This window comes from Labrus mixtus, chromosome 18 (assembly GCF_963584025.1).
Source record: "Labrus mixtus chromosome 18, fLabMix1.1, whole genome shotgun sequence".
Taxonomy (NCBI): Eukaryota; Metazoa; Chordata; class Actinopteri; order Labriformes; family Labridae; genus Labrus; species Labrus mixtus.
The window spans coordinates 17,763,905-17,787,825 of NC_083629.1; the positions used below are offsets into that span (position 1 = coordinate 17,763,905).

General features: G+C 39.4%; 1 protein-coding gene across 7 annotated transcripts in view; it reads right to left on the reverse strand.

The window, feature by feature from the left end:
* Window positions 1-267: 267 nt before the first annotated feature.
* LOC132993816 (DNA (cytosine-5)-methyltransferase 3A-like) overlaps window positions 268-23,921 on the reverse strand; it is a 43,772-nt gene continuing 20,118 nt past the window's right edge. For 3 of the 7 annotated variants that reach the window (XM_061063875.1, XM_061063869.1, XM_061063870.1), the window contains 17 exons: window positions 15,476-15,850; window positions 14,691-14,849; window positions 14,352-14,459; window positions 13,991-14,147; window positions 13,007-13,153; window positions 12,230-12,274; window positions 11,796-11,875; window positions 11,490-11,602; window positions 8,029-8,212; window positions 7,847-7,931; window positions 7,133-7,278; window positions 5,685-5,775; window positions 5,404-5,552; window positions 4,932-5,032; window positions 4,277-4,346; window positions 3,592-3,710; window positions 268-3,439 (listed from right to left, as the gene is read on the reverse strand). In XM_061063875.1, the coding sequence (XP_060919858.1) occupies window positions 3,298-3,439; window positions 3,592-3,710; window positions 4,277-4,346; window positions 4,932-5,032; window positions 5,404-5,552; window positions 5,685-5,775; window positions 7,133-7,278; window positions 7,847-7,931; window positions 8,029-8,212; window positions 11,490-11,602; window positions 11,796-11,875; window positions 12,230-12,274; window positions 13,007-13,153; window positions 13,991-14,147; window positions 14,352-14,459; window positions 14,691-14,849; window positions 15,476-15,850 (2,271 nt within the window). In that variant the 3' untranslated portion in view covers window positions 268-3,297. The remainder of the gene's footprint in view (window positions 3,440-3,591; window positions 3,711-4,276; window positions 4,347-4,931; window positions 5,033-5,403; window positions 5,553-5,684; window positions 5,776-7,132; window positions 7,279-7,846; window positions 7,932-8,028; window positions 8,213-11,489; window positions 11,603-11,795; window positions 11,876-12,229; window positions 12,275-13,006; window positions 13,154-13,990; window positions 14,148-14,351; window positions 14,460-14,690; window positions 14,850-15,475; window positions 15,851-23,921) is intronic. The other 4 variants (XM_061063876.1, XM_061063873.1, XM_061063874.1 and 1 more) reach the window with 3 other exon arrangements.

The window sequence follows — 23,921 nt, forward strand, 5'->3', positions numbered from 1 at the left end:
ATTTATAAATACTATTTCATATTATAAAACTGAAATGTCTTCATGATGCAAATGTGCATGATAATAATGAAAAAAGGTGGTTGTAACTGTGACACTTTAAACTGTAATAGTAGGGAAAAGTGTTACTTATTACATTATAAAATAATAAGTGTGGTTTTAGTTGTAGCCCAAAACCCTAAAGTCAGATAACATGTCAACTAAAGAAGCACGTTTTCAGCTGCAACTAGATGTCTTTTAAAAAATATGAATAAAAACAGGACAGGAATGTGACTTTTTTGCACAAAAACAATACATTTATTCAAGTGTTCTCCAGCACAAGTACATACGGAGCCTTTATCTTCTCTCTGGACACTAAACATAAGTATGGGGGTGGGGGAATTGGATGGGGGGGTCAAAGTGGAGAATGACTGCTACATTTGCTGTACGAACTGGTCTTGAGGAAAAGCGTATAGGCCATGAACAGTTATGACAGAAAGAAAGTCACAGAGTGCCAACAGTTTCACCGAATATAGAATCATTGACCTGCGTTTAATAGTAAAACTCAAATGTTGTTTCTGATAGAAGTTCAAATTCATCCTTTCAAAACAACATTTTGAAAACAGACATGGAGAATAGTACGGCGTGGAATGTAAGATTAAGAAGCAATGCGCATTAAGCATACATTATGCTACAGTAAAAGTTATTACCGTTTTTTTTCTCACACGATTTTCCCACAGATAAGCACCAACTACAGCAATCTCTAGTCTAAAACAATATAGGAAACCTTTCATTATTTGTTATTCTTATTTTTTCAAGTACAAAGTTAAAATGCCTTTGTTAATATATTTATATGAGTGAAATAATAGGTCTTTCAGTTACTACGAGGAACTTAAAACAGTCATTGTATAGACATGTTTATTTCTCTTCCAATCAAATATATTTGTCTTGATTAGATAAAAGGTTAGCACCATTGGAAACACCTACAATCCCTCGTTTTGAAGTCTTACTAAAGGAAACCGAAGCAAAAGAACAAAACACCACCTTGTAGGGCTGTGCAGTGAAGTTGAGAGCGTTCATCTTAAAGCTGTCCATAGGCCACTATTAAGATCACATGACATTAGGTCTGGATTCACTTGACACAAACAAATCAGTACGATAAAGTCGACTTGGAGTCTCCCTACATCTATTGCTCAAAGCAAGTTTTGAATCAAATTTGTCACTTGATTTTTTTCATTTTGAACCTAAAAATTGTCCTAATTTGATGATATATATATTAGCAAAGAATTATATTTGTACATCTCATAAGTAATAAAAAAAGATGAAAAACAGCAACCAGAAAACTCTATGTACAGAATGTACAAACATGAGGGGATGTTAAGTATTCTAGAAGGAGGGGGGAAATAACATCTGTTTAAATTATCACAAAGCACAAGAGCTCATATTGAGCCCAATGTGCATGGACAAAAATGATGGCAATAAGGTCACTTACGAAATTAATTACAATAAGAAATTCAATTTCAAATTTTCAATCTTAAATATGATATAGACGATAGAATCTGTTTTTATTACCCTCTTTAGTCTTTGAGTGCTGACGTCTTTGTCATACACTGTGTCAGTTTTTTGTTTTGACAAACCGCAGCCTAAATCCTCCATATTTAGCTTAGAGGTTACAATCAAGAGAATTTAGTTTGTGAATATAATCCATATTTGGATCAGCACTTAAATTTGTCAACATGACGACTACTATTTTCAGGGAAATGTCCTTCACAAGGGACAAAATATTATACAGAGCACATGACATAGTTCCCTAACTGTGCCTCACATTTTACAATCTTAATGGAAATAGACATTCTTTGAATCCAGGAAGCAACATACTGAATTGCTGCTCTAAAATAGAGAACAATATGGATAATGGAGGGAGGGGGGGGGGGGGGGTGTTTAGGGATCCAAATGTCAATCCATCTACTGTACACTGAAATAACATGGGTTTCACATATCAAAATCCATTCTTTCACTTCTATTGGCACAGCCCTACTGTATACAAAAAAGTATTACACGAGGGTAGATCATTTCACATCATAAAACGAAACGAAAAAACAATTCACAAAAACCAATATCCTTTTTAAAAAAATATCAAGAAAAAAAGAAAGTATACATATAAAAGTGCTTTATAATGTTGATAAAACAGCACAAAATTGCTATAAAAAGGTAGAAGAACTTTGTGAAGCCGCACCATATTGTTGAAGATTTGCACCTGACAGTTTTTACAGTTTGCAGAAGTGGAAGCTGAGGAGCAGAGCCACCCGGCCTGGTCAACCTCTCTCCCTCTAACGACCACACTTGCTATAACAGTTGTACAGTAATGTCATTGGTCAGGATGAAACTAGAAAAAATGTAGTTTCACAGACGTTGATCTAAAGTTTTCATTTCTAAACAAATGACAGAAAACATCATATCCCATGTGGCTAGCTTCACTTTTTTTGTGCAGATTCAGACGTTGAGTCTGAACGTAGCAAGGCTGAGTGAATAAATGAGCACCAGTAGAAAGTGTATAAAATATGTAATATGCAGATAAGAGGATATTTTGCAGTCAGTTCCTTTAGAAGTGAATTTAACAGGAAAAAAAAACAAACAAACAAAAACGACAGATTTTTGTGTGTAAAAAATCTGAGAAAAAAAGGAAAACACAACATATTCCAGCAACAGGTTAAAGAGTTAGTATTTGACTAAAGTTGGACCGCCACATGGGTGATGAAGTTTCAAATCATCTTGAAGCACCATGGTATTGTAACCATTTTACAGTAGTACCATTATTACCTTCAGTTATGTATAGAAACTGTAAACAAAGAGGTATATGTGATCTGGTGTTTTGGATTCTTAGAGACACTGCTCTCCTGACACTGAAGAAAAATCCCCTTCCTCTCCACACCTGTGAGGCTCAGTAGCCGGAAGCTCACACAGCAGAAACATTTCACAGATTTCCTAACTGTTTCCTATCCCTCGGGTCTTTTCCAACGCTTTTAAAGTACAAGTCTAGCACTTTTCTATCTCAGTGTCTTGAGAAGAAAGCATAGTCTCAAGTATAGCTTGCACAAACAAATCAACAATACTTGATAACACTGCTAAAAGGTAAAATGACATATCAAAATTAAATAGAATAAGAATTACAATTCAAATACAAGAAAAAATGTGAAATCTACGTCAATGTTTTGCTTACAAATTATACAAAGAGTATAATTTGAGGATCAAGGCTCTTATTTCTAGTCACAACATACAGTTGTAGTTCCTAAATGGTTCAAAGTGAGTTTCCCCCGTTGCTCAAGCACAGGCAAAGTAATCTTTGAGTGGTGCAAACAGGTGGCGGATAACCGGGACGCTCCATGATCGGCCCAGGAGCCTCTGCCTCGCCAGCCGGCTCATGTTGGAGACATCAGTATAATGGACTGGGAAACCAAAGATCCTGACAGAGAAAAAACAGCCAGACCAGCAGACACAAAAAGACAGACAGGACGGTAGCGGAAAGGGGGAAGACATGAGAGGATAACATTGAGATTTTGTTCGCTAACAGAGCTGTGACAGGTAGTTTAAAGGACAATCTTCATGATGACATACCTCTCCATCTCAGTGCACCAGAGGATGTCTTCCTTTTCATTCATGTTGACAGGGAAGTGCTGGTCCTTGCCCTGCTTGATGGAATTAGACCTGGTGGTGATGGTCCTCACCTTCTCAAACTGACGGAGAATAAAAGTAACAAAAAAAGAATGTATTAGTCAGTGAGTATGCATAGCTTTTTGTCATCTATAAATGAAGAACGGTTTGGAAAATTGGACACATTTCATAACAGTTCAGATGGGTTGTTGTTTCACATGAGGTTTATATGTGGTGATAAATTCTTAGCACTGACTTTCGAACTGTTACATTTTGCTGCCACTAGGAGTCGCCAGTGTGTAAAGTAGTTTATCCCTGCTTTGAAGGAGCAACTCAAATATAGTTTCTTTTTTTCTAATATTTATTCATTTATCTGCTATTTTTAAGATTAGAATTACAAGTCTGATTTTCACAAATTGTTTTCCATTGTTCTAAAGGCTAAGAGGACACACGAGTGTGTCTGCAAACGGTTTATTGAATGCACCTACTGCTGGTCATTTTGAACAAATGCCTCTGCTCAATCAATGTAATGTAAGTGATGTAAACATGTAAGGTGAAATTCCACAGTTGCATACAGCACATTAAAGAGATTTGACATAATTTTGTCATTTCCTAAAGTGATTGTTATACCAAAGTATTACACAAGTACCTTAGCTGTTCTGCCATGCTCTAAACAGTCCTGGAGGTCTACCCTGTCATTGTACATAGCAGACAAAGGCCTGAAAAGGAGAAAAAAGAAGAAACACAGTTTATATTAAGACATATTGTATAATTAGCATTGTAACAACTATAATGCTTGGCAAAGGTACAGCACCCGTTTTACCTTTAGATCATGTAGACTTTTGATTGAGATGGATGCCATTCCAAGTGTCCTCAGTGACAAATTTTATTTGAGTAAATCAGTTAGATTAAAGATGGAGATGCGTAGCTGCATTGGTTTTTTTTTCTGCCAATTTCATTAAGGAATAAAAGAGTACGGTACTAGTAATTTCAATTTCCACCTTAAATAGCCACAAAGGTCAGTTCCAGTGTAGGCCTGACTCACACTTCATTTTAGAACTACAGCAGGTTTTAATGGACATACAAAGGTTAAGGAGTTTAGAGATCTGATTGGTTCAATATTGTGATTCTTAAGGAGGTTTTTCTGTTGCTGGTTGTAAGGACAACCAAAAGACATATCTAAAAATATGTGATTCATTTATTTAGTTGATGAATGACTGGCATGGTCACTATCTTAACTTTGCAATGGGCTTCCTTTAATGTCCCTGTCCCTTTTGTCTGTCACAGGCTGCTGCTTCCCTCACCATTCACACACCAACCTGTTCATGCCAGGAAGGTTACCCCAGAAGTAGCGGGCACGGTGGGCAGCAGACACCTCCTTGGCATCGATCATCACTGGGTTACACTGAAATCAAAATAAAACAGAGAGGACAAGACACCAGTCAGATGAAGAAGCAAGGTAAACTACTGTTGCACTCACAGGATATCACAAAGAAACATCATTGGTATTAAAACAAGTTCTTGTATGTTTTTCACTGACTAAATCAAAGATTTGGCACATTGAAGCTGTAACATCATGAAAGGAATAGTCTAACAAGTAGTGTCTAAAGATAATACATTATTGCCACAAGGGGGCATTCATAATCCACAAAACCATGTGTATGAACAGAAACTACATATATATTTACTACAGTCTTTACATGAACCAGTTATGACCTGTAGGATAAGATAAATGAATTATTCAGCATCAAATCCAGTCGACAGAGAAAGGCTGACCTCTAAAAAGCGAGATATGTCCCTCTTATCACTGACACCCATGGCAACCACGTTTTCAAAGAGCCAGAAGAAAGGCCGGTCATCTCCGTCCTTGGGCCGAGCCTCGTGAAGCAGCCGGTAAAACTCAAAGAAGAGGCGACCAGTGCCCTCTGTTGGACAGAAACAGTCATTAAACACTGCTGACTGTCAGTGAGAGAACATACTGATTATACTTTGACTCATATAACCATCATTAATGTGAAACATTACAAAGAAACATGTAACAGTTAAAATTGACCTACCATACAGACCTTTTCTCGCAGGGTTGACTATAGAGAGGTCATTGCATGGACTTCCACCAATAACTAGGTCAAAAGGGCCCCACTCATGTATCTGCATAGAGATAAGATACATTTAGAAACACAGACCGAGGCTGTCTAGATGATGTGCTGTAAGATAAAATGATCAGTATTCCAACTCTCAGCCATTTTGTTCACCCCATACTTTATACAAGATAGAACCAGTTCAGTTCCACTTGTAACATCTAGTTGATGATTTAGAGCTAAAAAAAAGTATTTATTTTGTCGTAGTCTCCAGTCTCTACTTTTAATCGGTTCATACCCTTGAAGTTAGAGGAAGTGTGGGGATACATTTTCAGATGTCTGGGGCTTTCAAAGGTAAAGTATGGATTTTGAAGTTCAGAAATGTATGAAGTTGATATGAATGAACTAGCAGTCCAATTTTCATTAACCTTAACCACTGATAAATGTCTCCTCTCTGGTATAATCTTAACATTATTTTAAACATCCCAACAGAACAGGCCTACACACGTGTTGATACCAAAAGTCCTCTGTATAAACTATCCTGTTAGTCTGTTATCAAGATTTAAAATTAATATGTGCAGACAAAGATTCATGCCCCACAAGAGATCTTTCATGCGTGCCCCCCTCCAGCTGTCAACAACATGTCATCAGACGGATATAAAGAGGGTACTGTTTAAAATAAGGTCACAAGCTAATTAATATTTCTCTAAAGCAAAGTAGTCCGTGACTAATACGAGAGGCAGTCGTATGACAGTCATGCAGCTATCAGATACCATACAGTACACAGTGTCCATGATTAAAGCAACATTTGTTTAGTCTCTGCAGAGCTAAAAAACAACAGAAAATTTTGAAAATCCAAAAGAGCTCCCTGTTGTCAAACCAAAGGGATCCCGCATAATGTCAACATTTCCAGCTGGAAAAACATATAATGTCCCCATTGTATCTGAATGTATACAGGAGCTCTATTGTTGATAACCATGAAACATATACCTATAACAGGGCATTTCTTAGATTAAAATCACACATAGTAAAGTTTCAGCAACATCACAAAATCAACCAGCTTCTGCAGCATTGCCAGTGCCAGAGAAAAAAAACGAGCAAAAACAGCAGAGTGTGATGTAATGTGAGAAATAGTAAATATTATTTTTATCAGCCACTTCAGTTGTCATCGCCACATCTCAGCTGAGGTTGACTGCATTCTGCTGGAGTTTGCTTTCACTCAGCTGTTGTAAAAGGGTTGCCTTCAGCTTGGTTTTGCTTTTCTACACAAACTGCATAAAGACTGGAAACTTTTCAAGAGAAAAAATAAATAAATCTAGTTTGCCTGGTCTTAGAAAGTGTCAGCTAAGCACAGAGCCAACTCGCTGTATGCACGTAAAACACCATGCACACTTCACACAACACTCAGAAAAACAAATGAAACTCACATGTTTGCGAGTGACGGTCCTCACATCACCAACATACATGATGCGACCCTGATGCCGGACGATCCCCACAGTGATGGAGTCTTCACACACTTCAGAAGCTATGTAGCGATCCACTTGGATTCCAAGTTCTCTTAGCACCAACAACCCTGCACAGAAAAGGGTCAGAGTGTCAGACAGAATAAGGACAAATCCTTCACATTGTTACTTAATCCAATAACCGGCAGCTGTGTCTGATACAATGAAACAAACCATAAAACTAAAGTGTAGGTCTTTGGCTATATCTAAATAAAGGGAAAGCCCTATGCTACATGTATCACTGAAAGTAACATTCAAATCCACGACTTGATAGTCATACAGTAACTGATGCATTCAGTACAGTACAGTACATCACATCATCAATATGAGAATATGAGTCATATTTAGACTGTTAAACTCATACATTATGAAGATATTCTGAGAGAAATTTTGAAAAAAATACTGGGAATGCAATGTAAAATATAAAAACTTAATTTATTATTATTAAGATCTTGTAAAAGTTTTTATCATAACAAGATGTCAGTCAAATAGGAGGATTAATGATTTTTTTAAAACTGAAATGTTTCTTTAAAAATACAATGAAAAGGTTGCATTTTTAAAGAAAGTGGGCATTTGGTGTAAATTGTGTCATATCCAACATACTTTGATCAAATAAAGGTGCTTCAGTTGTTCTCTAACCTGTTGCTATGCCGTCAAATAGAGACAGGACACGAATGGGCTTCCTCTTCTCCACCATGACTGGGGGGTAAAGCTTTGGTGCTTCCTGAAACACACAGAGACTGAATGTTAAGATGGTATTCAGAAAATGAGAAAACCCCCAAAAAATCGTAGGATTTCAGGATTAAAAGTGCATTACTCACAAAATCTTGGTCATGATTATTTGCAAAGAAGTGCTGGAGACGGTTGGGCCAGTCAGTGCGACGCAACAAAAGACCATGTACACTCTTCTGACCACACATGTAGCAGTTCCACGGGTCCTCTTTGATGGCTGTGTGGGCAGCACCTTGACCGACAAGGAGGTTGACACACTCCACACAGAAACACCTGAACACAAGCAAAAAAATGTATTAGTACACTTTATGATATCTATCCACTCTAGTTAGTATCTAAGATAGCGTTGAGTAGTTTCATGTCAGCATCAACATTTGTTCCAGACTAATTATTTTATCAAAGCCATGAAACAACTGTTCTGATTACAGCAGAGTATGTTTCTTAAACAAATCCACCTGATGACAAACCAAGGTGATCTGGCCTGGCAGTATTCTCTCACAATTTCTACTTCTTTCATTATAGTCTTTGTTTGCAAGACAAAATCACATTCACCTCTACTTCCTGAGGAGGCTGAGGTCTAGTCCTGTAACATCTGCAGGACAGTGCTTGGGATCTTTTATGGTCTGCGGTGGCCAGTGCTATCCTATTTGCTGTTGTGTGCTGTGGCAGCAGGCTCAGGAGGCAGACTCAACAAACTGATCTGAAGGGCAAGTGACATAGTAGGGCTTGAACCTGACTCTCTGATGGTGGTGTCAGAGAAAAGGACTCAACCACAAAATCAGCAGGAAGTAATTCCTGCCTGTGACCATCAGACTTTACTACTCCTCCCTCTGAGAGTCAGACACTGTCTGGCCCTGCCTAACGCATTTCACCCTTCATAGCTGTAACTCAGTAAACTCAGTAACTCCGTTGAATCTGAACCCATCAACACTTTGTTCAAGAACACAATGTGCAATACAGAATATATAGAATATAGGTAGCTGGAGAGGTGCCACTCCACTTCCTGAGCACTGCCGAGATGCCGTTGAGTGAGGCACCGAACCCCAAAACAAATCTTGTTTTATTTATATTCATACTGCTTTATATAGCTACCCCTTTATTTTGTATCAGAGCAAATGTAATGCCCGAATCCCCCTGCTGATAAATCTAAAGTATTTCTGATTCTGATATATGAATTAAAATGTTTTTAAACTAACTGGAAACAATTATAGAAAACTATAAAGAGGAAATGCCATATTTTCTGAAAATATGACAGATGTTCTCCTGTCACTTGGCATAACATTTGCATTACCAGCCTTTGTTTTTATCTACAAAGCCCAGATTGAGTGGTTTTAAATGAGGTTTGAGAGTTTTGAGTGGCAGGGAGTTGTCATCCAAATGCCATCCAAATGTCAAACGGCATCATCTAAACAGACAGCAAGCTATTGTTTTCTGATTGCTCCTACATGTGTACTGACAAGGCTAAATCTGTTCTCGGGGGAATTTTTCTAGGCTTTACTCTGGTAGTCTGGCTGTGTGAGGATACAGACCTCACTCTGTTTATTGCTATCAGTGGCCTATTCAACTGTCATACAACCACACTATATATCATGTGTGATCAAATATTCATGGAGGTCCAGTGGACCACCATGATAGCAGATAACATCACTGCTTTAAGATTTATGAAACCGCTATAATGCCTCTATTATATATGCAGTGATGTGCAGTGATGATAGGGTCATGCTACCTGTGGTCGAAAAACAACTGTTTATTGAAAGATGTAGATAATTGAATGAGTTGGCCACACACATTAGCAATTTTAAAATTTAACCAACAGTTTTATAGGTTATAACTTATAACAGTAAAGGCCCAGAGAGCAGAAAAACTGTATTATTATTTATTATAAAGGGAAACGTACTATAGGTGGAAAGTACTTAATTCTTAAAAGAAAGGGAAAGGCAGCTTACAAAATATAAAGCATACATAAATGAAACATGAAATACTATAAATATCATCATACTCAAATAAGATTCTTTACAATGGAACTCATGAAATATGTTTTGTGCTAGAAGGGAACATCAGAGGAGGAAACTCTTCAACATGATATATGGCAAAGTAGTCGTACATTAGTCAGGTCACCATGGGTCAAAGTTTTGGAAGTTGGATAGTTTTGTTACTGTTAAAAGTTATTGATATGCTATGGCCTCCAGGAAAATAAAAAAAACTGATTTAAAACACTGGATGAATGCAGGATACAGAAGCATCCCAAGAAACTACGCTCAGTCAATTAAAAGGTGATATGGAAGATGGATCGCCCCTTATTTTGTACAAATACATTTCTGTTACAGGCTTAGGCTCGAAATACACTGTATGATTGTGTAAAGGTCTTGGTAGAATGTCATCTCACACCGTACGAGTGAATCGTTTATGATGCACGACCAAAGCTCACGATGTATGTGCTTATACTGTAAGATCTGATTGTCAAGCGCAATCTAAGTGCTCACACTGTACACTGTAAGTGCAATGTTAAATTGGGACAGAGCATTGACAATAGTCAATTAAGTTTCCTTCTAAAACTCCCATGACTATAGCAACGCATATGAGACAACTGAAAAACACTTAATTTAATTTTCCTCATGCACGGCTCAAATACAACCACTATAAAAATTCCTCTTGCTCTGTCACACGCACAGACTTCCAGTGTCACAGACAAACACAAGTTAACTACTGAGCTAAATCCCAACAAATATTCACTGACCGCTGGAGGCCCGCATCTGTTTTCTGACAACGTTTCTCTCGTTGAAATATTTTATATGGGGGAAGTCTCATTTATCAGCATGCCTGCTGATGCCATGCAGGTTTCAGACCATGTCTGACAGTTTGCGCAGGTGCCATCAGGAAATAAAAACCCCTGAGGTCGGGAATTCGGCCAGTGGCTCTGCTCTAACTGTGCGAGTGTATGCAGTAGTATGACCAAAACATCAAACATGCCAGAGATTCATCTGACTGGTCAGGACCAGCACCAATGTGCCCCCCGGCCCAACTTCAAAATCAGTTGTGCAACTCAAAACTCAGGTCAAAATCAGCTTGAAATCACACAGTGTTTGCCCAGCTTTCGCTGAGATCCCAAAGTCAAATAACATTTTTTTTATTAGTTTCCTAATAGACTGGGTGTCTCCCTCCTGTTTGTGCATCTTAATAACAGATCCAAATTCATTTTAATCCTCTATACTAGTCTTGTAATAATATGTAATTGTTATAACCTTAAATGAACAATGGCCTCCAAATATCTGCATAACCATAGTGGAAAGAGTCATTTCCTGATACTCTTTTTTCTTTTGCAAATTTACAGAAAATTCTGATAAATAAAAAACAGTATATTTTATGATGAAACATAATCGTATAGTTTGATGAGATTCAATGATTCTGCTAACCATCTAACACACACACAGCATATTACGTCGCTGTCAACAACATGTAGTCATAACTAGCATTTCCACTGTCTGTAAAGACATTGTGGCTCCTAATTTTCCTCTTCAATTACACAGTAGAATCGGAAAAAAGCCCTCACCGACAACAGTTGTTGTTTCCACACATGAGCACCTCTCGTCCTCCGCAGCAGATAGTGCAGTATGACTGGTAACCATCGTCGTCGTATTGGTATGCACATTCTAGAAAGCAGTTCTGTACAAAAGAAGCAAAATAGAATAAATCAGAAACGAACAGTTTCCTGTTAAAAAAAACAGCTAAGGTATCATGTCAGGTGCCGTTTAAAATAAGTGCAGTTTGTTATTTGTTTTGAAGGGAGCTGTGATTTTTTACGAGACAGTAGTTGGAGTCGAGTCCCAGAATTTTATTGACCTCGATCTCAGCTTACCTTACAGCCCTGGCACATTCCTCCAGCAAACAGCGGGTGCTCACGGCTGACATTCAGACTTCCACAGGAGATGCAGATGTCTGTAGAAAGAAGTGTGTTGTGTCAGTATTTAACTGGCAGAGGTCAGAGAGGTGTAAACACTATCAAAAGCTCTGAACTTCACAATGCAGTGAAATTATTTGAACAGTAGTGATGCAGGGGAAGATCAAATGAGCTTAGCTGGTATGTTTGGAGAGAACTGACAAGGGAGCTAGAAAAACACCAAGAATAATGGAAATGTTTTTCTTCAGTCTCTACTCTTATCATTTTTATTAACAAAGACACATACATTTCTGCTGCTTGGCTTGTCAAGATCAAGGCATAACTTTGTTTCTCCCCTGGGAGGCCCCCCGGTGCTGCTATAAGCTAGAGTACACAGAGGACACGTCACTTACCCTCTATGCTGCGGCACTTTTGTCTCACTTCAAGAACAAGTCGCTCTGAAAATGCAGCACATGAAACAACTCGTGAGGAATGTAGGTTAACCAAATCTACCACTGCAAAATACATATTTGGAGTTTAAATTATTATTTTCTCAGTTTAACCTCTGATTTCAGTTTCATGGTTTCAGGTATTCATTCACATAGATCACTTCACATTATCATCATAAAACCTTCCACATAAATCCAAGACTTTAGCTATTTTTGACACCTGTTTTACAAGCTAGCAGAGTACGTTTTAGGAACTAGGTTCTCTGTGAAAATTTTTAATTTGGACATTTACGTTCTTGACAAAAGACTATGCAACTGCTGACTACTTTTGTTTATATGATTAGGAAAGACACCTGATGTTTTGAATGACTAAAAATACATACATGTACATTTTAAACGGCCATAAATACAGTACACTGATCATTTGCAGAGAAAAACACTACATGTTTAGAAAGTCAGTGCTTTAAAAAATGTGGCCTGATTCACAAAAGGATTGTGCGGTTTTTGCACCCGTTAAACCTGTGCAAATGAGTCAGAAAAGACACTACCTCATTGTAGTGTATCAGGTCAAGCATTTCTGCCTTGTCCCATCACTCACTACCTGTGACTCTAATGGACCACTTGTCTACACTTTTCTTCTGTGACCACTTCACTCTGATGTACAACTCTGCTGAGTCGTCCCCAAGGGACGGACTTAAGAGTTCATGACTCCTATTTGAACAAATAAATGAGGCACCTTACCTCGTGTCCTCTCATCGACAATGTCCTTGACCTTGGGTTTCTCTGCTGTGCTTTTGCGAGGCTTTTTGGCTGGAGGTGGCGTATAGGCTGCTGCTTCAGGCTCCACCCACATCTCAGGGTAAACCTGTTTGTATGGGTTACGCTCCTCTGAAACACAACATCAGAGATAATTAATATTAACGGCAACGTTATGACATTGTGAATTATTCAAAAATCATCGAAGAGGTACTTATCTGTGATAATCAAAGATACGAGACACATGGGAAAAGTCTTGGAAATATAAATGTCAAGCTTCCTACTTTCTTGCAACATAGTAAGACAGAAGTCCGACAAATCAAGCTTCACAATAGCCGTTTTCACATATGCATTCCGGATAATATCTAGATAATTACAGGAGGACCGCTCCGGAGATTCTCCCAACCTAGCTGTTCACATAGGCTCCTCACAGCGCGGGACTATCCCTGTCAGAGGGGAGGGGGCTCGGGGGATTTCCTGAGGTAAGACGTGACGTAAATAAACAACGCGGAAGTAGCGGCCGAAGCAACAGAGTCCGCTACACAACGTTATAATGAGAATATTTGCCTTTATATCAATGCTATGTGTAATCCAATGGAATGACAACATACACAAAAGAGTGGAGAACAACATACGGACGAACAGAAAACATAATGCAGCCGCTTAATTACGTGCACGGAGATCGTAGAGGTCGTGTGCAGACACTTTAGGCAGTCACTGTATATAAACGTAATTCTCTTCCCATTGGCTCGAGTTGAAATCTCCGGAGTATATGCTGCCGCGTTCAGACTTCAGCTCACTCGGACTTTCTGTCGAAAAAATACTAGGGGTCTGGCCGGAGAAACTCTGCGCGAAAAATGTGGCTGTTTGCGTTCACACAGCCTAAAGAACCTCTGGGTAGCCAAATCTCCGGAGTTTTTCAGGAGATTTCCGTATGTGTGAAAAGGGTTAATGTTGACTTCCTCTTACCCTCTGGTGGCTCTAAGGCCTTGGGTCCAGTAGGCTGAAATCCTGTCATAGCCCAGTCAATCATCTGCTTGTTCAGCATTTCCACTGATTTGGAGGTTTCTGTCTGATCACTGTTGTTGCAGGCCTTGAAGGCTTTGCCTGCCCGGCTGCTAGCCGCCTGTAATGACAGCATTGACACCTTAATCTAAAAAAAAGATTACCGGTAATTGCTTCTGTGAGAATAGTGATAACAACTGAACAGAGATATCTACTAAATGGCTACTTAAACTTTATCTTATATAAAGATCCTGTCGTAAAAAAAGCACTTTATTTATTCAACAAGGCGGCAATTAGATTGAATAAATATGCAGGTCGTGCTTACCTGTAGCACTTCATAGATAGCTTTCTTGTATGTGGGCTGCTTGTTGTAAGTTGGTTGGTGAAAGGCATTAGTGAAGGAACTTAAAGGCATAAGTTTCTCTACACAAATCTGAAAAGAAGAAAAGAAAATAGTTGTTTACTTTGTTTTTTAAAAGTATTTCATTAATGGAAATAGTGTCTGGGGGCTTTACCAATATTTTAGGATTGAATTTTGGAAGTTAGGCGAGAAACCTTATTATGGGTGAATGGTTGTCACTATGAACAGGAGGCTGTTTTGCTTTCTTTCTGCAAAAGAAAACATCACCTGACAGCATGGTTTATGTTGGCTTGAAGTACTCACCACTGAAAATTTATCTTCTCCAAACCACATGACCCATCTGGTTCCCTCAGCAGCTCTGCTCCGTCCTGTAACCCACCAGGATACAATGCGGCCTGGCCACCACGAGTACCCTCGCAGCTTTCCCCAAACCAGCTCGCCAATGCCAAAACCACGACCGTCCTGCCGCCAAAATAGAAGACAAACCATCCGTTCTGCATTAACGTCTGGGCATTATTGGGAAAACATTTTAAACACTGTCTGTCTAAGTTTGTTTTTGTTGGGAAAAGGAAAAATCCTTGAACAGAAAAAAAAACCCAGAAGAACCCTCATAAAGAGGAAAATATCTCTGTTATTGCAATCGGTGTTGAGTGTAGGGAGCAGTCCAAGATAGAATCATTACAATCAGGATGAGAAATAGCTTTGGAACATCTATGAAATAAGAATGTACCTCATGATTTTCTTCAGATCTGTCTAATAAACAGAAATAACTTTAAGATGGATGAACTTTAAGAGCTCTAGATGGCCTAGCAGGGCCTGGCCTGGGTTTGAGTCTGATCCACTCCTTTCCTGCATGTCATTCTCCCCGATTTCATACTTAACTGCACTGTCCCTTCAAATAAAGGCATAAAAGCTGCCCAAAAATGGTGTTATAATTCCCTTAAACACAAATTGCTGCTTTACTCAATACAGATTAACCCTGACTCTGAAATAAATCCCTTTTCTTCTAGTGTTATCTCTGTTGTGAAATCCAGTTTTTCTAACAGTCAAACATTAATTCGGGGACATACAACTCAATATTGTCTTACATCATACTCTGGCTCAGTGTCTGCAGACTTAGGGGAAGTCTTGTCGCCACCTCCGATGGCGACTGGCTCGGGCGTCGTGGCCACAGGAGGGGAGGCAGGGTCAGTAGGCTGCTGCTGCTGCTGCTGAGGATGCTGCTGATGCTGTTGTTGTTTTTGCTGTGTTTGCTTTTGTTGCAGTGTCAGCGACGGCTGTGATTGCTGTTGATATTGAGGCTGTGACTGAGTGTGCGTCTGGGGCTGAAGGGGCTGTTGCTGTCTTGTAGGCAAAGGGTGCTTGATTATTGAGACTTCTTCTCTCGGTGTATCTATTTCATTCTCCTCCTCGTGATCCTTCATTGTGTTCATCGCTGACATCAGTTTGGCCTTTTTCTCTGCCTGAAACACAACCAGTGACATCAGTAGGGAGGAGCTTTTCAGATAATTTTCCGATGTTAATGTCGGAGTTTTAAATTGAAATTTTTACCCTTTTACATATGACACATTTGTCTATAATAATATATTTCCGTTCTAACAAAAAGGAAAACTGTTTATAAGTAGCTAAAAAAGAACTTTTCTAAAAATGCTAAATTTCAGTCAGGAAACATGTTAAACTTCAGCTTATACTAAAAATATAGCATTGTGAGGAAAATAACTTAAAAAAGGTTCTTGAAATTGATAAGAAATGTTTTTTTAAATTAATGAAACAACATCAGAAAAAGACAGCGATTAGATGGGTGAAGAATATGGAAAGACCTTGTGAACAAGAAGGTGCAACACTTACAAGTAGATCTGATCAAACACTGAGGGAAGTCTTTTTACAGTACTGATACAGACAGATTTATAGAGTCACACAGCTCCACTAGCGCTAAATGCTAACTAAAGCTGATTTGTTTCAAGACATGTGTTCTACTCAGATGAAAGTGGGATCAGTTTCTATTCTGACTGTTGCTTAAAATGGACTCTCATCACAACTGCAGAGGGTCCATCTATTAATAAACTTAGAGGCTGTGAGCCAGGTTGTAAACACAACATTTACATGTTATCACCTTGTAAGCTGTTAGGTCTAACATGCTAGTCAACATGTTGTCTATTTAAACATCTTGTAGACGCAGACGCTGGAGTCGTGTGTCTGTCCAACAACTGAATATCCAGATTGTATTTTACCAACTGTTAAGTGGCTTAGAGCTGCACTTTAATCAACAGCTTGTTGATAGCCTTGTTTATGTTATAGACTGTATTTAAGTAGATTACTTGTGGTCGGGAATTTGCACAGGTTTCTTTAATGCATTTTTTTGTAAGAGCAGAAGCCACTCCGCGGTTTGCAAGAAAAAGTCATTTTGTTAGCAGATGACAAGAAAAATTATTCTTTATTTTTTACCTCTATAAACAATTTACAAATAACATTATGTTCTAAGCCACCAGTCCAAGTCTTCTTTGCTGAAACATGATATTGACCTTGTATATATGGTGCCAAAAAGAGTAAAATAGACAATTAAGCATATGCTTTACCATGGCCTGACTACCTGTGATTGACAAGTGCCTGTTCCAGTGTCATATGTTCAAAAGATGTTGGAGGACTTTCTGTTAAAATTGTGCTTTTTTCATAACAATTAATATTAAAGTTCTGTAAAGTATAGATGCTGTTTGCCCTCCAAGCTAGCCCAAAATGATGAGTACCGTCCATAAGCTTAAAGGAAGAATATGCGACTTTTTGATCCAGTAGATGTCACCCTTGAGCACAAGCATGAAACCAAAACAAACTGCTGTTTGGCGAACACCTCCGCTATTCTGAAGCCTCCGCTCTCCTCCAGTGGCACATCTCCAATCCTCCTCCACCCGCGTTTGCACGAAGGAGTTATGAATTAGAACGCACCATAATTAAGCACCATTAAGCGCAAGCTGCAACAAAGTTGTTCTTGGCTCGAGCTGCAATTGCCTGTGGCCTGCATTGTTGTGTTATCATAATGTTACCACACTTTGGTTAACTTATAGCTTATGTGACATCTAAATAAGCAGTGAGTGGGCTTAGTTATTTTTCTTTTCTCTAGTCCTTGTCTAAAACATCTTTATATGCAAGGCTGTTCCGTCCATGTAAACATGAGATAAACACGGCCTGACAATAACACAGCCATCGGGACTCGCGCTTCTCACTCATTGTAGACAGTCGTGACTCAGAGAGACATTTACACAGGATTCACTTTATTTCTTCTCTATTCATGTGTAAAATGTCACACATTCTGCCTTTAACCCTGGACTCTCATCTAAATGTGACAACAATACCCTAGGCTTCAGAACAGTTATCCGCACAGAAAAGGGTGACATCAGGTGACCCTGTTCGCTTTTATTTACGGTTCAAGGCTTTACGTAAAGGTTGAGTTTTCTTCTTTTTGCTTCCATCTACTGGGAATAAAAAAGAGGCTCATGAGAGTAAGAGTGAGTCAAAGTTATAAGACGCTGATAGAGCCTTAAATGCAGATAAAAGTTGAGCCAAACATCAGAGACAGGTGATAATTCTCTGTGAGTTTGCGACCAGACCTTTTATTCTATAAAAAGTTATCTGATATATTTTTAATTAAAGGAAATTGATTAATACAGCTTCATGCAGAAAAGCATGCTATGTAGAACATGTGTTTATTACCAGTGACTGTAATCATACAATATGCAATCATATATTCAGCCTAGAGCCATGCAGCTCGCAGTGTAAAATGTAATGACTGCCAAGTCAAGAATACATAGTTGATGATTGTTAGTGCTGTGTTAGTGCAAAATCTTGATAGTGGGAGCCTGGCTGCCCTTGTAAACATAGCTTTATCTCTACATGTAAGGCCCATTCATCAGCAGCACGGTATACAGTAACTCTCTAATGTCCAGAGCTGCTGTGGAGAGTTCACTGGGTTTATGGTACCTGACACTGAAACCGCTATAGGTCGATCAGAGAGGACAAGACTCAGCCGAGACTAAAGCCTCTCACTGTAAATCCCCAACAGCTGCACTCATTCTGATGTCTCTCTCTGAAACACACCAACGTTAGGACTTACAGGCACACACATGTTAACTCTCTTCCCTTCAAAACACACTCACACACACTCTGAGAAAACATATCTCGAGTCCCATATGTAAACACGTGTGAGTCATACTATAGGCTCCACGTGAGAGCACTGCTGCACAGCTGTGCTTACTTTCCTCACGTCTTTCTCAAGTTCTCAGGTCTCTCACACACTCAGTAAATGTCCAGAGGTGGACCGGGTGTGTGGGAAGAGGGGAGAAAAAAAAGGGCAGAGAGAGAGAGAGAGAGAGAGAGAGAGAGAGAGTATAGTACAACCCTCCATCCTCTCTCCCAGTGTAACTCGTAAACAATGGAGCCTTTAAGGGGAGGTGGTTCTTAGACGGCATGGGGAGGGGTTTCAGTGCTGAAGAGTAGAAACATGTGCTCTTCAATCAAGAGGCTCTGGTGTGGTTTATAAATATCTGCACTGTAGTGCTGGATGGATGGTTCAAAGCCCTTGGCCATATGTGTTAGGCCTCTTGGCTCCAGCACAGGCACATTGGAGTTAGTCTTCGACAGCCTGCTTAGATGTGTGGTTCCAGATGGTAAACTGCAAAAACTAACAAATGTCAATTAGACGGCTAAATACGTTATGTGTAAGGGGAGAAACAATCTGTAATCATATAGGAAAGTGAAGAGTGCACTTGCTGGTGAGGAAAAGGAGAAATTGGCTGACTAAGAAGAACTGGAAAGCAAAAGTTACTGTAATGTTTTTATTCCAGAGTGAGTGACCTTATCTCTAGGGGTTGTCATGATACCAGAATTAAAAACTTTGATACAATACTAGAAAAAATTCAGACTGCAGTTTCAAGCTGTGATATTTACGTCTTGCAGGGGCGTAATGGAGGGAAGTGATCCCCCTCTCTGAACTGCCTTCAGAGGTAGTAACAGAGGTGTTTCAGAGGCAAGACAGGATCTGCTGAGCGAGCAGGGGTAGCGCAGCACTTTGTGTATGTGCATGGCTAACCGTGCATGGCTAAATGCAATGTGAAGAATATTACGCTGTCTCGGAATCAATATGAATGTACAAAGACGCACTGATGGCTGAGCTTCGTTACAGCGCTTTTGAGGAAACATTCTGAAAAACATTTCCTGTATCAATATTATGGCAACAAAAATAGAAGTCTTTGCCACCAAATATTTGGCCATTTCTTGTTTTCAATTATCAAAAATTGCGAGCAAACACCTGCACACTGTTTGAATTGCACAATTACATTTGCAACATTTCATGTTTTTTTTGCAATTTATAGTGTGCAGGGGTTTGCTTGATAGATTCATTCCTTTCCTACACCCGAATGCATGAAATGGACGTGTTGTCTTTAAAGATTTGGTACTTTTTGACACCGTAATTTTAAAAAAATAATTGGAGATTGTACCATTATAAAAGATCGCAAATTTGGACAAAACTAAATCGCAGGTACTGTAAACTAGCAGAGCTGTAAATGATAGTTAAATGACTGAGCCGCTGTTACTCAGCTCATGTTGGTGTGTTCAGGTTCAGTTTGTCACAGGTTTCCTTCTCCTCTGAGCCAATGAGAAAATGATGCTGAAATGCCAGTGGGGGGAGGTGAGAAAGTACAGTGGCTATAAGAACCAGATATTTGTCTCTGGACTCCTTCCCAGTTGTAAATGCCCCCCTTTTGAGGGCCTCACAGTGTGTGTGCAGCTCCACAGCAAGACAGGCCCTCTGAGTCTAAAGGGGAAAATAGTAAAAGGAGGTAGCCGACACAGGACACAATGCGGTCTTTATCATTTACACACGCCTGCCTGTCACTGACAGCTCAGAAATACCACCACTTATATCCGCTGTCACACCGCACTGAAGATAAATACCAAGAATGACAGCGGACTGTTGTAGATGTTTAAACACGCTAAAGCAAAAGTGTTTGAACAACCTCAAAGTGAAGACATCCATGCTGTTTACTTTTAGTAAACTATGCTATATATGAATACAGCAAAAAATAGAAGAAGCAGAAGTTGCCGTACAAACAATAGGCGTAAATGTAGTGGAGTTGTTGTGGACAGTGCAAAAGCAGAAGCTCTGTAGGCTTCTGGCAGAGTGCAGAGACACATTGGGTGCACAATAAGGGATAATCTGACAGAGAGTTCTGTGCAGCATGATACCCCGAGGGGCTCAAGGGGTGACGGAGTGCACCGTGAGGCAGAAAAAAAGAAAAGAGATATTGGCCTCTGGGGTGTGCAGACGATACTTTAGAATCTAATCTGGGCTGCGGTCGTTAACAAAAAGGTCACGTTTACTGCGTAAGATCCATTTATTTACAAGACAACAAAAGCCTATTATAAGGACGCTAACTTTACGAGGAGAAATTCTCAATCTGAAAGAGTCAGAATGCAGTAGTTGAAATGAATCACCATTGTGTATTTGCCCCTAAAACTCTCTTATAACAAGAGATCCAAAGAAAACAATTTAGATATTACAGACTACAGAAAGTCAAGATGTATTTCATCTGTTAAATCAAAACAATTAAGCACTCCGCAAAAATGTGATGCAAGGTGGAGTTAGATGAAACAAACTGTCACTGATCATTACTTCCACACACAAAGTGACAGCCAGCTTTTGAAGCAATACAAAAGAGTTTGACCTTTGAATGCAGTAGTCTCTCATGCACAACGGGCAGGAGAAACACAGCAGGCACTGTTTTGTGTTTAAGTGCTTTATGGTTAATACAGTAAGATATGTCTATATCACAACAGGTGTAAAGTAGTTAAGTCAACCTTCAGTTAGAAAAGGGGCTGCTCTTAAAGTGGAAATACTGTCTGAAGAAGCACGAGAGGCAGGTTCAGTTGTGCAGCAATGTGGCTTCTGCATTCATTAGACTGATTTTAGCACAGATCCCTACAAAGGCAATGTATTTCATGAGTGGCCTTGGGGGGGTCACAACAAAATAGGCCATCTGGTTCTCATTGTATTGCGTCCTTATAGGAGATAATTAGGAATATTACAGAGTCAGCCATGAATACATACACAGAATTCCTCATGAATCCACAAGTGGAGTTGTTAAAAAAGCTCCCTGAGGAGGCTGCTCGGCTGACTCCAAAGCCCTTTAGAAGTCTCCTTTTTTTTAGGAATCAAATTACTCCTTATAGTAAATCTGTCTCAGAGTAACACAGATCAAAGTGCACAATGATAGGAAGGAAAGGGATTAGAGGTCTACACAACAATTTCATAGTTTTCCCAGTTGGATGTTATGTAAGGTGAAGTCACATTGGCTCTCAAAACACAGCGGCATTTCAGGTAAATATATCTGACCTAAAAAACATAATAACACACTGTCATTTCTAGGAGTGGCTATGGAGCAGGAAATCATTTCAGCACATATTAACCCCACGGGAGAAACTTTTTACATGCAAGCAACTTTTTTTCCCCCAAACATGGCAAAAGCCTGCTCACTCTTCCTTTTTTTTTTTTAAAGAGTCGGTTTCCCTTTAAGCCGTGCAGAGCAGATGGTTTACGACAACTCTCGTGGAAATACCTGAAGTCAGCATATTCCCCTCGCTGTAAGCAGGCTAATCAAACATGCACACAATCCCCCCGTGTTATCAAACAAACAATGCAGTGCACATACCCATACACACCAGCGCGCAACCCTCATAATCCAGTGTGGGGCTTGAGTTTTTTTTTTCACCCCCACTCTCAGGGTAGAAGAGATCGCTTAAAAAAAGAAAGCATGAACATTTCTTTGTCTGGGAATTCAGGGTCAGGTGATTGCCGACAGGAATTCTGGTTGGCTAGAGAGGACTTGCAAAATGTTGGCAACGAGCCAAGAGGCTGTCTTGCAAGCAGGACTGGAAATTTGCTGCAAACCTCATCTTCACCCTCATATCCATAGCACAGAGTTCATTTCCATAGCTGGGGGGGGAGGGGTCAGGATAAAGAATGGGGGAGGGAAACAGCGAGACGGAGAAGTCCACTGTAACACAAGGCACGTGAAAAAAAGAGATCCCGCAGAAAGTGCAAGACGGCAGTAACCCTTTCAGCCCCCATGTCCTCCCTGCTACAGAAACGTGCAACAGCAAGAGGCTCCGTGTCAACCACAGGAGCATAACTAAAGGCTGTGCATCATATTACTTCTCAGGAAAGAGCTTTGGTGCCAGAACAAATCACTCTTTGTGCAAATTAGATCAAAGCGTTCAATACACCAGATGACAAAAGAGGAGTAAACAGGCACAGTCAAAATTTGCATTTTGCAAATCCCCTTAAATCTCAGCCTTGTAGGGCTACTTGTTCAAGAAAATCCACCTCTGTTTTGAAAACGTGAGCTGCCTACTTGCCTCGTATTTTACGACATTTCACTTGTGGGACCTCGGCATGTCCTGCTAATTTGGCAATATTTTCTCCCTGGAGACATTTTTATAGCTGCTCTCCGGGTCTTCTCCAGAGGGGAACTGATGGGGGCAGGGTGGTAGAAGAAATGGAAGACCCCATGTTGATGCTACGGAGACTCCTCATTATGTAACAGATGTAGTTGCACTACATCACATTATTAACCTGAGTCAGATTTAACATGACTAAGTAATGAGCAATATGGGGAACTTCATTTTCCTGAGAATTAACACCATGCTACATTACGAGCTTTTATTAACTCTCAGAGCTCGGAGAAGTCACCAATATGGCTTATTTGATCAATCGAAATCTAAATTTTGTTTACAAAGCACCAAACTTAAGTGGTGAATTTGGTATGTATGGTCCATGTGTAAGATCCAATTAAAAGCTGAAAATTGATACTAAATGGAACTTGTGGTAGATGTTGAGTTAACAGATATTTCCGACATTTTATTAATGCCATTTATTAACATGAAAAGTTTTATCGTCTAGTTTCAAACGTAAGAAATAGTTGCTATTAAATTTGTTGAGAGAAAGCTGTGTTCAAACCAACATTATCATTAATTTCCCTTACACTTTTGGGGAAAAAAAGGAAGAATTGAAGATGCCTTCAATCTTAACCTTTACACAAGTAGAGGCATTTAACAGATACCTTAATAACGTAATTCTGTTTTACCCCCAAATGTTGTAATGCAAAAACAAATAACTGTTGTTCTGGCAACTTTTCCAATTGGCAAAATCCTCTTTATCCATAATTGAAACTCCTATGCTTTGTTTAGACACCTGATCAGTCAAAGCCATTGATCCCATCAGGATTTTGGATTTTATCTTGTGACCAATACCTGAAACGATGCTGGCCCACCAACAATGGTCTTTGGGTTTTTATCATTTGAAACATCAACTAAATCTGTGGATAATCCTTCTAAAAAAGACTTGTTTAAATCAATATAAAGTTAAGCACATTTGAAAACCTCAAGTCTATAGCAGCAATATTTTTAGAAAGCATGAATCATGTGAAGGCATCAAACAGATGTGATCATCGCAGCTGCTTGTGATTTCTGATCTGCTAATCGCAG